The sequence below is a fragment of the Lotus japonicus genome, chromosome 2 (assembly GCF_012489685.1).
Source record: "Lotus japonicus ecotype B-129 chromosome 2, LjGifu_v1.2".
NCBI lineage: Eukaryota > Viridiplantae > Streptophyta > Magnoliopsida > Fabales > Fabaceae > Lotus > Lotus japonicus.
The window spans coordinates 50,703,590-50,721,216 of NC_080042.1; the positions used below are offsets into that span (position 1 = coordinate 50,703,590).

The 17,627-nt window shown below is 35.4% G+C and overlaps 1 protein-coding gene and 1 non-coding gene across 2 annotated transcripts; both read left to right on the plus strand.

Annotated features, from left to right (window-relative positions):
* Window positions 1–765: 765 nt before the first annotated feature.
* On the plus strand, window positions 766–6,793 carry LOC130735441 (cation/H(+) antiporter 4-like). The gene is made up of 5 exons (XM_057587426.1): window positions 766–1,893; window positions 2,702–3,733; window positions 4,426–4,957; window positions 5,779–6,361; window positions 6,456–6,793. The coding sequence occupies exons 1-5, from the start codon at window positions 1,639–1,641 to the stop codon at window positions 6,496–6,498; spliced, it is 2,445 nt and encodes an 814-aa protein (XP_057443409.1). The 5' UTR covers window positions 766–1,638; the 3' UTR covers window positions 6,499–6,793.
* A 4,404-nt stretch (window positions 6,794–11,197) lies between these two features.
* Window positions 11,198–11,270, plus strand: TRNAR-ACG (transfer RNA arginine (anticodon ACG)). The gene has a single exon. It is a non-coding gene; the product is annotated as a tRNA-Arg (tRNA).
* The last annotated feature ends 6,357 nt before the right edge of the window (window positions 11,271–17,627 follow it).

Below are 17,627 nucleotides of genomic sequence, written 5' to 3' on the forward strand. Positions count from 1 at the left end.
GTTCATCTTTTTTTTTTGAAAGTAATAAAAGAAGTTCATCAATACTACAAAGATTTAATTTGGAAAAAGTGGGGAGAAATAGGTAGTAGTTACTGAGTATTATAAGGGGATATTGAGCCCCTGTGTCACTGTCGAGTTTAGGATTAAATTAGTTAGTCTAACAAAGCACTTAATTGATTGATAAAACTAATAGTGACGATTCTGTACCCAAAAAAAGGTGACTGGAACATGGTGTTTAATTTTGACCCAGAAAAATAATTTGGTTTCATTGTTACCTTTGGTAATTAATAATATTTAATAATTAAAATCTGCTAAAACATTGAAATATAATGTTATCCTCTAATTGAGGAGGCATGTATTGACTCCAGGAGTCAATTAAAAAATCCAAATCTTGTCCCTTCATTTTATTAGAAAGAAAAGGTTGAGATTAAAACTTCAAACCTCTCATGTGGCCTCCACTACCAGGATTCCTCCTCCTTCTATTTGTGAACATAAAATGAAGGGCCAAGATTTGGAGTTAGTTTTTTAATTGACTCCTGGAGTCAATATATCCCTCCTCTAATTAATAAATATGTAATTAACATGTAAAAAAAAAAGAATTAATGCACAACATATATATTAAAAATCACATACACACATCTTTTATTTAATAACTACATTTTTATGATAATTTTAAATTATTCTTCATGCTGAATAAATCTTTTACATGAACATAATATATTTTAATAAAATTTGAATTTAGAAACTAAAAAATATAAAAATAATTAATAGTAAATTAGTGTCATCTCTCCTCATAAAAAAGCCCTAGATGTTCTTTCATTTTGAATATAATATTGCTTCCATACCTCATATTTTATTACCTAATACTTTTCTACCATTCAATACCAAACGAATTTACATACTTTTCAAACACGATTTGAAATTAGTCTCTTTTAATTTTACAATCTTTAGCTATTCAAAAGTTAAAATTCATATACTTTTACATCCTAAAAGCATTGTAACAAGAGACTAAAAAGTAAAAATACAATACTTTGCTAAACGTAGGGACTAAAAATATCAAAAAGAAAATGGAACATAAAACATCAGAGTTTTAGAGATTAATTAAAAATACATTTAAAAATATATTTTGAAATAAATAAACCACAAAAACTATGAGAGTGTCTCGTAACATGAATAGTAGAGAACTATAGAAGATCTCAGTTGAATTGTTAATAGCACAGATAGAATTGATTTGATTTGTGCTTGAAATTTGTTTGAACATGATCATATACAATTGGCTTGGCAGATAGTTAGTGTGTCCTTCAAATGTTCTCTGTCCTTTTTTATAAGTAGTATATTAACAACAGTTATTTATTCTAGCTCTTGTTATCTAAATTTAACACTTTGTTAACTTAACAAGAAATCGCATTTGACAGCAACAATAGCAACATATGACAGAATCCAATTTACAATTTTCATATTATTAGAACGGTAACAGTATGCAACAAGATGCAGTTACGGTAGTTGTCAATGACTGCTACTAATGGCTGGAGAGATGAAGTTCTTAATTCCTGGCATTTGAGCTTCCATTTGTGAGCTAAAATTTTCATTTTTCTCTTGTTTCTTTTTCCTTTGATTAATCTGCATTCTTTTTGTAGCATGGAGGGGAAAATAAACACAAAAAACAAGAATGCGATTAATGACACAGTTTATGAATATATTAGAACATGCATATCCATGCCGCCGCGGGTGAATTCAGCGACACCATGGTTGCGCATGGATGATTCTGAAATGTTTCCAGTGAATTCTTTGCCAGTGTTGCAGCTGCAGATTTGTGTGATCTTTTTTGGAACTCTTTTCTTCCAAACCATCTTGTGTCGTCTAGGAATCCCCAGATTCACTTCAATGTGCATTGTAAGTCATAGAAACTCTGTTAATTTTTTATGACACGAATCAATTATATAATAATATTCATGCTTGGTTATTGCTTGTAAAGTAAGCATGGTGAAAGACTCAAAATGAAACTTGTCACTCTAAGATAATTTTAATCATGAACTTTATATTTTTATGATATCTAAGAGTGTTGTGATACATCTCCTTCTCACATTGATGTTTATGGATTGAAATCATGGTGTTTACTCTCTTTCACAAATTAAATTCTATCATGTCATTTAAAAGTTACATGTAGGATTGTATCATATTTATATCTACTTGACACAATTTGATTGTCAAAAATAGGGAAAGAGACCCTAAATAGGGGCATAAGAGATGAAGATTTTATGTCATAATTTAGTGTCCTCAGATCTCATTTGTCTCATCAATTAAATGGTGTCATGTAGACCTGAATATGAAAATTATAATCTTATATTAGTAATTTTTAAATGACATGACATAACTTGATTAATGAGATAGAAAATGAGATACCAACTGAAAACACATGAAAACACATGAATAAATGATTTGACTCCCTTCATCTATTATGGCTTACATGGCCAAGTATGACTATTGAAATATTTTTTCTGTTGTTCATGTAACTGATACTCCACCTAGTGAAAAAGTTCATTTGCTTCTTATTAGAAGCATCTCTTTTATTGGAATTGATTCTGTCATCTATAAATTAGTAATAAAAGCTCGTCTTCAAAATTAATTTTGCCTTTAGAATAAAATTATAGAAGAATTTTCAAACATGCACTAACATACGCTTGTCGATTTTGTTGAGCAGGTTGGCATACTATTAGCAACTACCTTCACCCATACATGGAGCACGATCGTTGAGAGGTTGTTCTTCTTCGATTCCCAAGAAACTCTGGGTTTACTTTCAGTATTCGGCTACATGTTCTTCATGTTCTACACAGGTGTCAAAACAGACATGACCATGATCCTCAGAACAAGAAGGAGCGCCACAAACATGGGAACTATCGCTGTACTAGCCCCCTTTACAAGCGGCATGTTCGTTTTGAATCTCTACTCATCAAAACACCTCCAACCATCTCAAACAGGAATGCTTGGAATCATCATCAGCGTCATCTCCTTCACGACATTCCCCGTTGTTTCTTCAGTTCTAAGCGACCTGAAGATCCTGAACTCTGAATTGGGAAGGGTAGGCCAATCCGCGGCGCTATTCTGCGAAATGCTCAACATGTTCTTGACATCAATCATGCAGTTCGCAACGCTAGCGTCGCGGCATGGCCTTAACCGAGCTCTCATCGGTCTTGCGGCCACGATTTGCCTGATTTTATTGATTTTTTTTGTGATTCGCCCAGCCATGTTCTGGATCATAAGACAAACACCAGAAGGTTCAAATGTGAATGATCACTACGTGTATTGCATTCTCACAATGGTGCTTTTTGCATCCTATGCAACGAACCGTTTTGGCTTCTATAGTATTTTGGGGCCTTTTATTTTGGGCTTGGCTGTTCCTGCTGGGCCTCCTTTGGGCACTGCAGTAATTAAAAAAATTGATACTTTTGCGAATGGTGTTTTGATGCCTGTGTTTGTGACTACCTGTTCCATGAGGGTGAGTCTGAGGGATTTCATGGATTGGAGGGATAAAAATGGTGGTGGGGGAATTGATAACTACATGGTGCAGACTCTGGTCATTATAGTTGTGACTTCTGTTGTGAAATTTGCTGTATGCATGGTGATTTCTATAATGAGGGAGTTGCCGTTGAATGATGCTGTGTCTCTCTCTTTGATCATGTGTTCCAAAGGCATTGTGGAAATGGCTGCGTGCTCTTTGACCAGAGATGTCCTTGTAAGCATTATTCTTTTCTTTCATGTCTCATTGCTCATTAAGCTCTTAAGTATGTTGCTAATTTATGGTAAAAAGGTTATTCAAATCACTCAACTTGAAGTAAGTAAATACAAGTAAAATCATTCTAATCTTGATGTTGCAGTGATATTTTAACACATGTTTTACTTGGTCTCCTAAACTTACTTATAATCATTTCACCTCATATTTTAATTAAAATGATTTATACAAGCCCGAATGAAAATAAGTCTTAATCACACTTTTGGTCTTATTATTTCATGAATGCATAATTTTGGTATTTATAGTTTCAATTAGTCAAATTAAGTGAATCTGTTTTCTAAGTTGAACAAATTTACTCTAGATATCGTCCAATTATTAACGAAAAATCATGGATCACAATACTTTTACGTGAATAACATTTTAAGATGATTTACGTCACTTTCGACATACAAATGAAAAAATTTATAATGTGTCAATATTTTTATTCACTACTAGACGACAGATTAATATCTAGATCAAATTTGTTCAATTTTAAAAGTAGAAAAACTCAATGCCACGCAATGAAAATTTTGGAGACTGAAATCATGCTTGCTTGCCTGAAACTATATGAACGAATACGAAACTAAACCTATATATGTTTAATGATTCATGAGAGAGTTTGTGATGATAATTCAATTTGCTTATTTCAAATGCAGGGCATACCAGATAACGTCTACTCTTTACTAATGATGTATATCATATTAAACGCCACGGTTATACCAATGTTCCTACGTGGCCTCTACGATCCTATGAGAAAATACGCAGGCTACTCAAACCGAAACATCATCAACCTCAAGAACAATGCAGAGCTCAGAGTCCTCACAGTCATTCATAGATCGGACAACATCCCTCCAACAATAAACCTTCTTGAAGCGACGTACCCATCGAAAGACCAACCGCTATGCGCCTACGTGTTGCAGCTCAGAGAGCTCATTGGAAGAGCTTCCCCTGTCTTCATCTGCCACGAGCTGCAGAAGAAGAAGAAAGCAGATTCCAAAAGCTCTGTGGCGGAGAAGCTTCTCGACGCTTTCAAGAACTTCGAGAGGGAGTTCAAGGGTGCTCTGTCTGTGATCGCCTTCACGGCATTTTCTCCGCCAGATATGATGTACGATGATATTTGCAGCTTGGCGCTTGACAAGTTCACGTCGCTTATTGTGCTCCCTTTCCACAGAAAATGGTCATCTGATGGTAATGTTACAAGAGTTCTTATATCTAAACATACACACTTCTTTTTGCATTAACATAGGGTATCTTCTATTGAGATATAATTTTATTTATAAACACATAATTGATGGATATATTAGCGGTTGTTTTTAGCCTCTGCAAACATATATATATAGGAGTATATCGATTGTATATTATTAGAATTTATGTCCAATATTATTTTTGATGTTACAAATAAATTTAGTAGTAATAATAAAATGTTAGATAGTTAAAAAAAAATGAAATGTTATAGTAACTAGTATTAAGGAGAATGATAAAATTGGGGAAAACATATTTTCCTAAGGTTTAATAATTCACAAATTTCAATTTTATAATTAGGGCTCATAAAATTGGGAGAACATCTATTCTTGAAAAAGCATAAAATATAGACATGCACTTATATCAATTATCAGACGGAGTTGATCATGTTTTGAAAATTAAAAGAGGATATTTGAAATTCTACTATTCTCACACATCTGATACAAAAGTCTAACAGATGATGCTAGTTTAAGGGCTATTATGTTTTCTTATGTAATCATTGATTATTTATCATTAGCTTCATGTTTATTTAGTATTTTAACTTTAATTCAATTGTCATGTAATGGTTATGACTTACTTTTATTTTACATCAGAAATATAAATTACATCATCCAATAATTGATTATCGGACCTTCCTCCTAACCTATATGTCCACGGTTCTTGCAACTGGACCTATCATTGGGGACAGTTATGAGTTACTCTATTATATATAAAGAGCACTTTTTATAAAGTAATAGAATTTCTCAATTTGTGTTTTGGTCTAACAGGCAGCTCCATTGACCTAGAGGATGAGTGCGTAAGGGACCTGAACTACCAAGTCATGGAAAGAGCTCCATGTTCTGTTGGGGTGCTGATAGAAAGAGTACAAATGACACATGTTTTCTCACCTGAGACTCCATACAACGTTTGTGTTCTTTTCATAGGAGGGAAAGACGATAGAGAAGGACTTTTCTTTGCCAAGAGAATGACCAAGAACCCGCATGTGATGCTCACGGTGGTGCGGTTCTTGACTCCAAATATGGACATGGAGGAGTGGAAGACGGAGGTGGACACGAAGCTTCTTGAAGATATTAAGATGAAGAGCAAGGTGGGGGACTCAAGGGTGAGGTACATTGAGGAGATTGTGAATGATGGACCAGAAACTGCTCTAGTAATTCGTTCTTTGGTGAGTGAGTTTGATTTGATCATTGTTGGGAGACAAGCAGGGGTTGAAACTCCTCAAACTTGTGGGTTGTTGCAGTGGACTGAGTACCCAGAACTTGGGGTGTTGGGGGACTTGTTAGTTTCCACTGATGCAGCTGGGAAAGCTTCGGTGTTTGTGGTACAACAACAAAGAAAAGCTATGGAAGAGTAATGATTCATTCTTCATACTTCACTTTTTCTCTCATAGGTCATCACATATTATATCACTGATTTTTCACTTTTCTCTTCTTGCTTATTTCAGGTGGAGGTGGAAAAGAGTGAATAACACAACAACCATGGAATGATTGAATTTTGGTGGTGTGTTTGAGGAGTGAGACATCATTTTAACTTTGATTTGAAATTTTTGTTTTTTTGTTTTGTTTTGATGGTAGGATTTTAGGAGGTTTTGTTTAATTGTAGGGTGTAAAAACATACTTGTAAAGGAGATAGATGTAGAACAAAAAAAAGATATATGAAAATTTGTACATTTTAAGTTTAGGCTTTTTGTTTGTGTTATGATAGTTTATGGGAAAGATTGAAAAAAAAAATTATTGGTCAAGTTCTTACATTTAAAAAACTTAACATGTTACTGCTTTTACTGTTGAATGACCAAAATCAGATAGACTTCTTGGCTACTCAAGTTATTTGTGTGGGAGTCCATCACATCTTCATGGAAGCAAATGAGAGAGCCGACAAGTTTGCAAAGGATGGTTGCACCGGAACTGGTGTCTTGTGTGTAACATTCTCTAAACCTCGCGTACATATTATAGCATAAATCAGAGTAAATGCATAACACAAAGGATATCACATTTATTTTCCAGAAACATAAATCAAAACACCTGTCATGCTCATAATTTAGATATAATTTTTCAACTTTAATGTCTCAACATCATATGCATAGCACAGCGGATTTATTTTAACTCCAAAATTTAACATAATCCAAAAATAAATAACGAGAGTACGCGAAGTATCTCTTAACATCCAGGTACAATACTAAACGTTTCCCAGTGTTACATAACAGAGCATGACTCTCATAACTAAAATATAAATAAAAGACTAGCTCTTCCGACTAACCCTTGCGAGAAGCTCCACTATCTTCGTTACCTGAGCGATATCGCATAGAACATCATTTCAATAGAAGGGTGAGAACTCATATCATATGGATAAGCATAATAATAAGTAATGTAAAAGATTATATATGTTCCACAACTGCTTCACACCTTACTAACAAATAATAAATTATGTAATTTAATACAATCAATCTACTCCACAGATATGACAATACTCCATAATTAACAGCTCGAGTAAAACAAATATAATTGTCTCTGTTCTAACCAAGAACATAAAGATGAGGTATAGTACCTAGAGTGAGAGGATTGCGATGTGAGAATCTTAGAGAGAAAGAATGTAACCGCTTAGAGAGAGAATATAACTGAATTTCAAGCTTTATTTCTCAAATGAGCTAAGTCCCCTTTACAATTGGTAACCGCCCCATATTTATAGGCTTGGGGTTTGGCCTAACGCCCCTAACCATTCTTAGTGGGCCAGTTGGGCCTCTTAGGGGAGGCCCAAACTCCCTGGCTCACTCATTTCCATGGGACAAGCACCCCTGGGTGAGGGCCCCTGGGTCTCGCCCAGTCTAGTCTCCAATTACCACAATATCAAATCGCTCCAAAAATATCACAATTATCATTAATTAGCATCAACAGCTCCCTAAGGCCTAACATTGCAATTTTACAATAACACATATGACTCAAGTGAGACCCGTGCAAATGCATTTGGTACCAAAGTGTTATCATTAGCGGTATCACCGCGTCCACTACAGACTGATAACCTCCAATAAAGCTCGTCCTCTAAGCTTTTAAAATCATCTACAGTTTTGGGACAAGTCACTAGCCTCCACGAGAACAAGCAAACATTGCCTCTTGACAACTATCCAGTGTATTGTGCAAAACTCAACTAACATATGCATATTTAGACCATCTCCAAGTCCTAATTTTTTTTTTGAGAACAAAATGAATTTCATTAATAAAGAAGAAGCCATGAGAACAATCCTCTCATGTAGATGAATCTAAAAACAACATATACCAATACAAAGCCAACATCCAAAATCAGTTTAACTCAAACATTTAACGCTAAGGTCCAAGTGAAATTCTGGAATAAAAGAGCTCAGGTACAAGCCTCATCAAAACCTCCTTAGGAAAAACCCAGTGGGAAAAACCCCATGGAGGAAAAAGAGTACCCATACCGGAGCCAAACCAGAAAAAACACTAAGAAGAGAATTGGGCAAAACACAAGCAACTTCAAACACTGTTCCAGAGTCTTCACAGCATACAAAAGATAACCCGGCCCGCTGGACCTGACTTCAAGGCTTTATGAGCAGCATCAAATTCCGGCCATTGAATATGCCAAAAATGAATCATCCTATATTACATTAAGAGACCTGTTAACAAATCCATGATAGCTACCCTTATGCACAAATGGAGTGATTAAGATAATGGAGAGGCCTTGTAGTATTGGAACCACGTTTGGCCAGTTGCACAAAACACATGCTTACATGTTTTCAATTACACAACTTACAATCACAATAACTTAGCAACTTAACACATAACATCAATTCAGAAACAGCAACTTAGAATGAATATTAAAAATAGATGTAATTTAGGCATAATTGATAAGCAACCTGATTCTGCAACTATTTAAAAAAAAAACTGGATTTTTCCTAATTTTCCCCCAAAACGCGTCATGCGTGCGCGCACCACCACACTTAGCGCGCCTCCGTGCGCGCACCACCCCACACACTATGCGCCACCGCGCGCCACTGCGCGCTCCGCATCGCGCCACCGCGCGCTCCGTGCGCCTCCATGCGCGCGCCGCTGCGCGCCATCGTGCGCTCTCCCGCGTGCCACCGCGCGCACTACCATCCCTCTTCTCCACCCCACAATTCATCTAGAAATCAAAACTATCTATTTTCAATTTAGAAAATTCCTACATCCTAAGGTTCCTAAATCATGTTTCCTATCATTATCCACTATCATACCAATCCATAAAACATGAATTCAAACCCTTACCTCTTGTAGATCAACTCTAGGTTTCCTCCACTTTTCTCCTCTCCTTATCTCACGTGTTCTTCAGTCTGCTCATCTGCTAATCCTTATTTTATTTCTTTATATTTATTTCACTCCTAACCCTAAACTAGTAGTACTAGTGGGCTCCACTCCCAACTACTCACACTAAAACCTAAAAATCTTATTTAATTTAATCACTTAATTATCTAATAAAATTACTTAATTACCATATATCATAATAATAATTAAAATAAAATAATAAATGACCTAATAACGGAAACTGGGGTGTTACATTGTGGGTCTGTGCATTCTTAGATTTTCTGCAGCTGGTAGGTATCTTCTATTATGCTTGTGCAGGTTTAGCTTAGACGTGTTTTCTGGTCTCTTTTGCTGCTGTTTATGTGGCGCCTCCTTGATGTTTGCTAAAGCCCCTTGCTGCTGTCATCATCCTTCTTGGTCGCGAGCTCCTGCTTCTTCCTCGTTGCTCTCCGACATTTCGTGGTAGCGCATGGAACCGAATCTGTGGTGCTCTCTGAGTCAATTGATTTCTCTCAACTGCTGCGTTTTTCCCCAGTTCTCTTGATTTGTTTTTTTCCTGTAGCTTTTATTCTCTTTTTTCGTTTACTTATTTTGTGGGCTCTGTTGCCTTTATTTATCATTTGTAATACAACTCTAGACTTTGCCTTTATTTATACTTCCACATAGTACGGGTAATGTAGGAGACATCTCTATTTTTTGCAAGAGGAATCCCTTAGAAGTATCATTACTTAGCTTTTTATTTGCCTCTGATCATCAAATGAAATGTGAATAACCCGTTCTTCCCTCTTTGAAACAAGGGCGCTTCTGGTTCTATTGGTGCTTGAAACAATTTTGTCTTCTCCATTTTACTATATCTATAGGGTCAATAATTTTGTACGAGGAACTACTGAACTCAATCACTTGCAAATTTTTCTTATAACTTATTGGGGCTAAAATCATATATTTTGGCTTTTTGGCCCCATATTGTAGGATGGATCTCGGAAGATATGAAATGTCTCCCTCTAAGCCGTACATAGGACTTATATATTTGGTTTTTCCAAAAAAAAAACAACCAGCTCATTATATATACCAAAACACCGATATAGTCGTAAATTGTGTGGTACTTTGATTTTTTTGGGTGCGGTACCCGCATTGAGTAATTCAATTGATTATTATCATGTTATTCAAGGTAATTACTACATCTTTAAAATTTACTTTGCTTGTCAATTAATTTTATCTCATAAAATTCATTTTTTTAATGAAAAATAGATAAGTGGTGTGAAACTAATAATGGTGATGGAGTAGCGCGTAAAATTACCATGGTTGATGGATGAACAAAGCTCAGAAAACACAACTCGCAAATTTGACGTCCCTAAGAATGAAACGCTGCATTACTACGATATAACAAAATCAAATTTTTTAACCCGGTACATACTCATTTATTATTAAACCAATTAATTTTGGGTACACAACCAAGTTATTAATTATTCATATCTTTACAATTAAAAATTATCAATTATATTTTGAAAATTTTAAATTTACAAATATGTTATCCACCTTGTATAATCAACTATATTAATAAAATATTTTTTGAAACTAACTATATTAATAAAATATGAAAAGATGTAAAACTGGATTTCAGTATTATTGGCATTGAGTCGATACCTTTGAAAATAAGAGAGTTTAGTGTCTTTCTATTTATTATTCAGACCATAAAGGATCAAATTGTAAAATAAAAAAATGTCACAAAAGAGAATCATGGTAAATGAAAGAAAAATGTATGAAACTTCTCCATATTTTATGTAATAAAAAAAATTGCCTTTTATTATGTTTACTAATCCAAAAATAATCTCAATCAGGCCTATGTTACTCTGATAAACATATACTAATAACATACAATGTGACATATTAAAATCAAGATTCTGTGGCCCAATGGATAAGGCGCTGGTCTACGGAACCAGAGATTCTGGGTTCGATCCCCAGCAGAGTCGACTTTTTAATATTTTTATGTTTCAATTAACTACTTTGTTTTAAATGAAAGTAACTACTAGTGACTAGTCTACTACTATTACAATAAGGGGAATAGTTTCTACGCTACGCATAGGATATTAGGATGTTTTTATACAATAAACGGTGAAAATAAACTAAACATGGTTCAGTTATTAGATTGAGGGGATTTGAATTGAGAGAATCCAAAATTAATTTTTTTAATGTAATTTCATTGCTGTTAGTTATGAGACTCATTTCTAAGTTTATGAGATTACGTTAACTTTACATTTTTTGGTGCATGTGTATTTTTTCTTTATCATAAATATTTACGTGCAAAATTGAAAAAATAAGTGTGAAATATTTTTTTATCCCTATATTTTAGTGAATTATTAATATTGGTTCCTGGACTGATTTTTCAAAGAAATAAATCCTTCTAATATGGAAATATAGAGGTTTCAGTAGATTTACGGATTTACCCAATTTTTTATGACGTGTCCGCACAGCAGGCAAACATAATTTTTTATGTGTAATTTAGTGGGTATTTCCAATTTTTTTAAATACTTACATGAATTATGGAGGAATCAAAATATAAAATAAAACTTGATTTTTCAACATACTCTTTTTTTTTTTGAAACTACCATACTCTTTATTTTGGTACAATTTTCTTTTCAACATACTCTACCATAGAAAAACAAAATCACGCAAGCAAGAAGAAGAAAATAATTCTTATATTTCTTAATTTTTGTCATTACAGATCCACACTTCAACTTTAAAGAAACAAAAAAAAAAAAAGAGAGAGAAGAAAAGAAAATGTTCCGCTTCAGCTTGAGGAAGACAGGGGAATCACCACCACAATTTATTATTTATAAAAAATGGGTCATTCCGTCTAATTGACAACGGAAATATCTGACGTTGTCTTATATTATGACCTGAAAGAACCATCCCTTCCTATTTATTTCTCCTATCAGATAGAAATATAAAACGACCCAAAAGAGCCCTTCTTGATCACTTTAGGTGGTCGTGGTGAAGGGGGTTTACATACAACCGAGGCAAAGTGGTTTATGACTGAATCTCAGGATCCAACTTTTATACACATAAGTGTCATGTCATTATTATTTTAAAAAAATATTGCTGAATTTAATTTAATTATTGAGAAATCTTCTTCTTCAACCCTCATCTTCCATCCAATTTTCCTTTAGCTTTTCTAGTGAGAATGAAGATTTCGGCCAAACCTAGCATCGACTGGCGCTAAACCCGTGCATCAACCAGCCCTTCAAATCAGTGACCGAAGCCAGTGAAGAGGAACGAGAACAATAAACCCTCACAAAAAAAAATCATATTTCCCCTTCTTCCTTCATCCCCACCCACGTACCACTACCCACACCTAGATTTGATTCACAATCACAAGAATGGAGAAGTTGGTTTTAATGAAGAAGAAAAGAAATGAGAAGAATTAAAACAGATAAGAGAGTTTTTTTTTTTTGTGAGCACACAACCACATAACCATTTTTCCCTAACCAAACCAGCCATGAAACCCTCCAAGTAATCACCATCAACAAATACCTCATACCAAACACAACTATATTAGTCTCAAGCCTAGAACCACATTGAGCCAATCCAAACTTCCTAGGCCATGAAACCCTTCAAGATGGAAAATCTGAGCGCGGAAAAATCCCTTTATTCGACCTTCATCAAGTCCTCTTCGAGGCGAAGGAGCTTTGGTTCCACAAGAGCCTTATCTTCCTATGGTGCCTCAACCTCGTCCACGTCATGTCTCAATAACATCTCGTTCACTGCATCGTCGCTGAACGTATGAAAAACACTAGAAAGGGGGGTTTGAATAAAGTTTTGTAAAATAAAGGGGGTTCACGTAAATCTCTCGGAATCAAAGGAAGGAGATCAAAGAGTAAAGAGAGAAACACACAAGGATTTTATCCTGGTTCACTTGAACAAATCCTCTAGCTAATCCAGTTCTTAGGATTGTTAGTCACTGAGCAAGGTGTGCTAGTCCAGTGTTACAACTGCACTAGCACACCTTGCTCAGTGACTAACAATCCTAAGAACTAGCAAACACTAAGACACACAAGTCTTAGTCTTCTCAAGGCTACTGACTTAACCGGTCCCTTAAGGAAATACAAACAAGAGTTTGAAATTATTGGGTTTAAAAAGATTTGCTTCTAAACAAGCAGAGTGTAAACAAAGTAAGAACAGTGAAGAAAAAGATTGCTAAGGTTTATCGCTTGAATGAGAGTTGTATTGCAATGCAGTGTCTTAGCTTTTTCTTCCTTTCTTCCGCCTTTAAATACTCCAAGCACAAGGTGATATTTCCGTTGTGAAATTATATCCGTTGGAGGGTACTTCTTGAATTTCCATATCGTTCAAAGGCTTATCCCCGTAGGTAGATCGGTCAGGATAGTACACTGTGATTGTATTATTTGATAGTGACCCTTTGTCCTTTACTGTTGACTTCTGATCTTAAGAGGCGCACTTCAAATGTAAACTTGTGAAGCTTCAAGTCCGAATCACGAGGATGCTTGGATCTTCAGAACTTCAAGTCTTCAGCTTCTGGACCGTTCCCTTCAGAACTTCTGGTATTCAGAATAGAAGCATTTGGTCTTCAGAGCCAGCTTTCTTTGGGTCTTCAGAATCTTCAAGTCTTCAGAGTCTTTGACTGTTCACTTAGAAGTTCTGGTCTTCAGATTCTTCGGCACTTGATTCTTCATAACCCTCATCAGAGCTTATATCTTCAGAACATCTGAAGCAATAGACTACCGTTCATCAGAACGTAGTGAGTGCAGAAGCGGTTTGTTGGTCAACACTTTGGTCTTTGACTTCTGATGAATTCTACTTTCAATCAGAATCAAAACCTGTTTGTCAAATACACCAAAGACAAACATTAGAGTACCAAAGTTATTCATACACAAAATATATACTTGTTATCATCAAAACCTAGAGATGTACACAGAACCAAATCTTGGTCTTACAATCTCCCCCTTTTTGATAATGACAAAACTATATATTTTGATGAATAGAAACTAACACAATTAAGAGTTTAAGGTTTAGAAAGATCTTATCCGGATGTGTATAGTTTGTTCAGCTCCCCCTGAATCTTAAACTAAATGAAAACATTAGAGGCGTCTAGATTCTGAGCTTTATGAAATAATTTATCAGGGCATTCTATTTTTATTAGATATGTGATCAGAGCAAAACAAAATGTGTAGAATGAGTGATCAGAGCTATGAAGAAGCAATAATAGATATAATACTATCAAAGCATAAATATTGCATCAGAGCTATATGAAATTGTGTAGCAAGGCATCAGAGTTTAACCGTCCGAACTTAGAAGCAGATGAAGAGAACTTCTTAGCATAAGTGAATGTAATCCAACATTTTTATTGCAAAACCCTATTAAAACCCCCTTTCTAGTGTTTTCATACCTTCAATTGGTATCAAAACGCAAGTTGTGATTACCACACTTAACAGTGTTCAGTAGATTTGGGCCGTGTGAAAAACTCTATGGATACCACCACTGCTGAAAGCAAAGATCAATACAGCGTCAAACCACCTATCTTTGATGGCGAGAAGTTTGATTACTAGAAGGACAAGATTGAAAGCTTCTTCCTTAGCTTTGATGCGGATCTCTGAGATCTTATAGTTTATGGCTACACCTTTCCTGTTGATGAAAGTAGAGTGAAGATTCCCAGAGACAAGATGATTGGAGATCAAAAGAAGAAGTTCAAGGACCACCATAGAGCAAGAACCATTTTGCTCAATGCTATCTCATATGAAGAATATGAGAAGATCACTGACAAAGATTCTGCAAAGTCTATCTATGTCTCTCTCAGATTGACTCATGAAGGCAACAAAATTGTCAAAGAGACTAAGGCTCTTGCGCTAGTCCAGAAGTATGAAGGATTTAAGATGAAAGAATATGAATATGTAGAAGAAATGTTCTCAAGGTTTCAGATGCTCATTGCTGGACTTAGAGTTCTAGACAAAGGATACTCTACTGCTGATCAGGCCAAGAAGATCATCAGAAGTCTTCCCCAGATAGAAGGCTCAGTTCTTTTTAACAGCAAGAGGAGGAACAACATATATAAGATCAGATTATCTGAGTTGGAAACTTAGAAAGTAAAGTGTCTTCTTTCTGTTAACGAAGAGCAATGAGTATGACATAGACGGTTAGGGCATGCTAGCATGAGAAAGATTTCTCAGCTAAGTATGCTTGACCTTGTCAGGGGCTTGCCAAATCTGAAGTATTCTTCAGATGCTCTTTGTGAAGCATGTCAGAAAGGCAAATTTACAAAAAGACCCTTTAATACCAAGAATGTTGTTTCCACCTCAAGGTCGTTGGAACTTATGCATATTGACCTATTTGGACCAGTGAAAACTGAGTCTATAGGTGGCAAGAAATATGGGATGGTCATCCTTGACGACTATAGCCGTTTGACATGGGTAAAATTCTTAAGACGCAAGGATGAGTCGCATTCTGTGTTCTCTACCTTTGTTGCCCAAGTGCAAAACGAGAAGGGTTGCAGGATTGTGCATGTCAGAAGTGATCATGGTGGAGAGTTTGAGAATGACAAGTTTGAGAGTCTGTTTGATTCCTAAGGGATATCACATGATTTCTCTTGTCCTAGAACTCCTCAACAAAATGGTGTTGTTGAGAGGAAGAATAGAACTCTTCAAGAGATGGATACAAGAAACTGACATGGCAAAGCACTTTTGGGCCAAGGCAATAAACACAGCGTGTTACATTCAGAATAGAATCTCCATAAAACCTATTCTAGGTAAGACTCCTTATGAATTGTGGAAGAATAGAAAGCCCAACATTTCTTATTTTCATCCTTTTGGTTGTGTTTGCTATATGTTGAATACTAAGGATATATTGCATAAATTTGATTCAAAGTCTTTGAAATGCTATCTGCTAGGATATTCTGAACGTTCTAAAGGTTATAGAGTTTATAATATTGAATCTGGAACTATTGAAGAATCTATTCATGTTAGATTTGATCATAAGCTTGACTCTGACAAGTCAAAGCTAGCTGAAAAGTTTGCAGATATGAGTATAACCATTTCAGAAAAGGACAAAGATTCAGAAATCAAGGATTCAGAAGCTACTGAACCAGAAGCAACCACATCCGAAGACGTTGCTTCAACTTCTGATCCACTTCGTCAGAAGAAGAGTAGAGTTATAGCTTCTCATCTTGAAGAATTGATTCTGGGCAACAAAGATGCACCTGTCAGAACCAGATCAATATTCAGACCTTCTGAAGAGACTTTTCTAAGCTTAAAAGGTTTGGTCTCTCTGATTGAACCAACCTCTATTGATGAAGCTCTTAAAGACAAAGATTAGATTCTGGCTATGGAAGAAGAACTGAATCAATTCACAAAGAACAATGTTTCGAATCTTGTCCAGAAACCCAAAGGTGTCCACGTCATTGGAACCAAGTGGGTTTTCAGAAACAAACTCAATGAGAAAGGAGAAGTTGTCAGAAACAAGGCAAGACTTGTAGCACAAGGATATAGTCAGCAAGAAGGCATAGATTACACTGAAACCTTTGCTCCTGTTGCAAGATTATAAGCTATAAGGTTATTGATTTCATTCACTGTGAATCATAACATTATTCTTCACCAAATGGATGTCAAGAGCGCGTTCCTCAACGGATACATCTTTGAAGAAGTGTATGTTCATCAACCCCCTGGGTTTGAAGATGCTAAACATCCTGACCGTGTATTCAAGTTGAAGAAGTCTCTCTATGGATTAAAGTAAGCTCCCAGAGCATGGTATGAGAGACTTAGTAATTTTCTCTTGGAAAATGGATTTGTAAGAGGTAAAGTTGATACAACACTCTTTAGTAAGCATTACAAGAATGATATTCCGATTGTTCAAAATTACGTTGATGATATTATATTTGGTTCTGCTAATCCATCTCTTTGCAAGAAATTTTCTAAGTTAATGCAAGCTGAATTTGAGATGAGTATGATGGGTGAACTCAAATACTTTCTGTGAATTCAAATTGATCAACGACCAAAAGCTACCTATATTCATCAAAGTAAATACACCAAGGAACTTCTGAAGAAGTTCAACATGCTGGAATGCACACCAGCTAAGACTCCAAGAGCATCCTACATGCATTCTGGAGAAAGAAGAAGTAAGTTGATGACCCGAATTTAGTAGTGTTTTTAGGGTCTTTTCGTTGGAAGTTTTGAGTCTTTTTCGTTTGTCTCATGTAGTGTTTCATGCATTCTCATGCATTTTTACTTTTATTTATGCATTTGCATTAGTTTAGTAATTTTGTAGTTTTATAAGGGCTTTAGTTGCATTTTATTAGAGTTTAGGAGTCTTAGGCAATTTCC

Bases quoted from the DNA above. Each gene is read 5' to 3' on its own strand.
- LOC130735441 (XM_057587426.1), top strand. From the start codon at position 1,639: ATGGAGGGGAAAATAAACACAAAAAACAAGAATGCGATTAATGACACA. The intron at 3,734-4,425 runs GTAAGCATTATT...TTTCAAATGCAG, and splicing joins CTTTGACCAGAGATGTCCTT to GGCATACCAGATAACGTCTA. The intron at 4,958-5,778 runs GTAATGTTACAA...TTGGTCTAACAG, and splicing joins CAGAAAATGGTCATCTGATG to GCAGCTCCATTGACCTAGAG.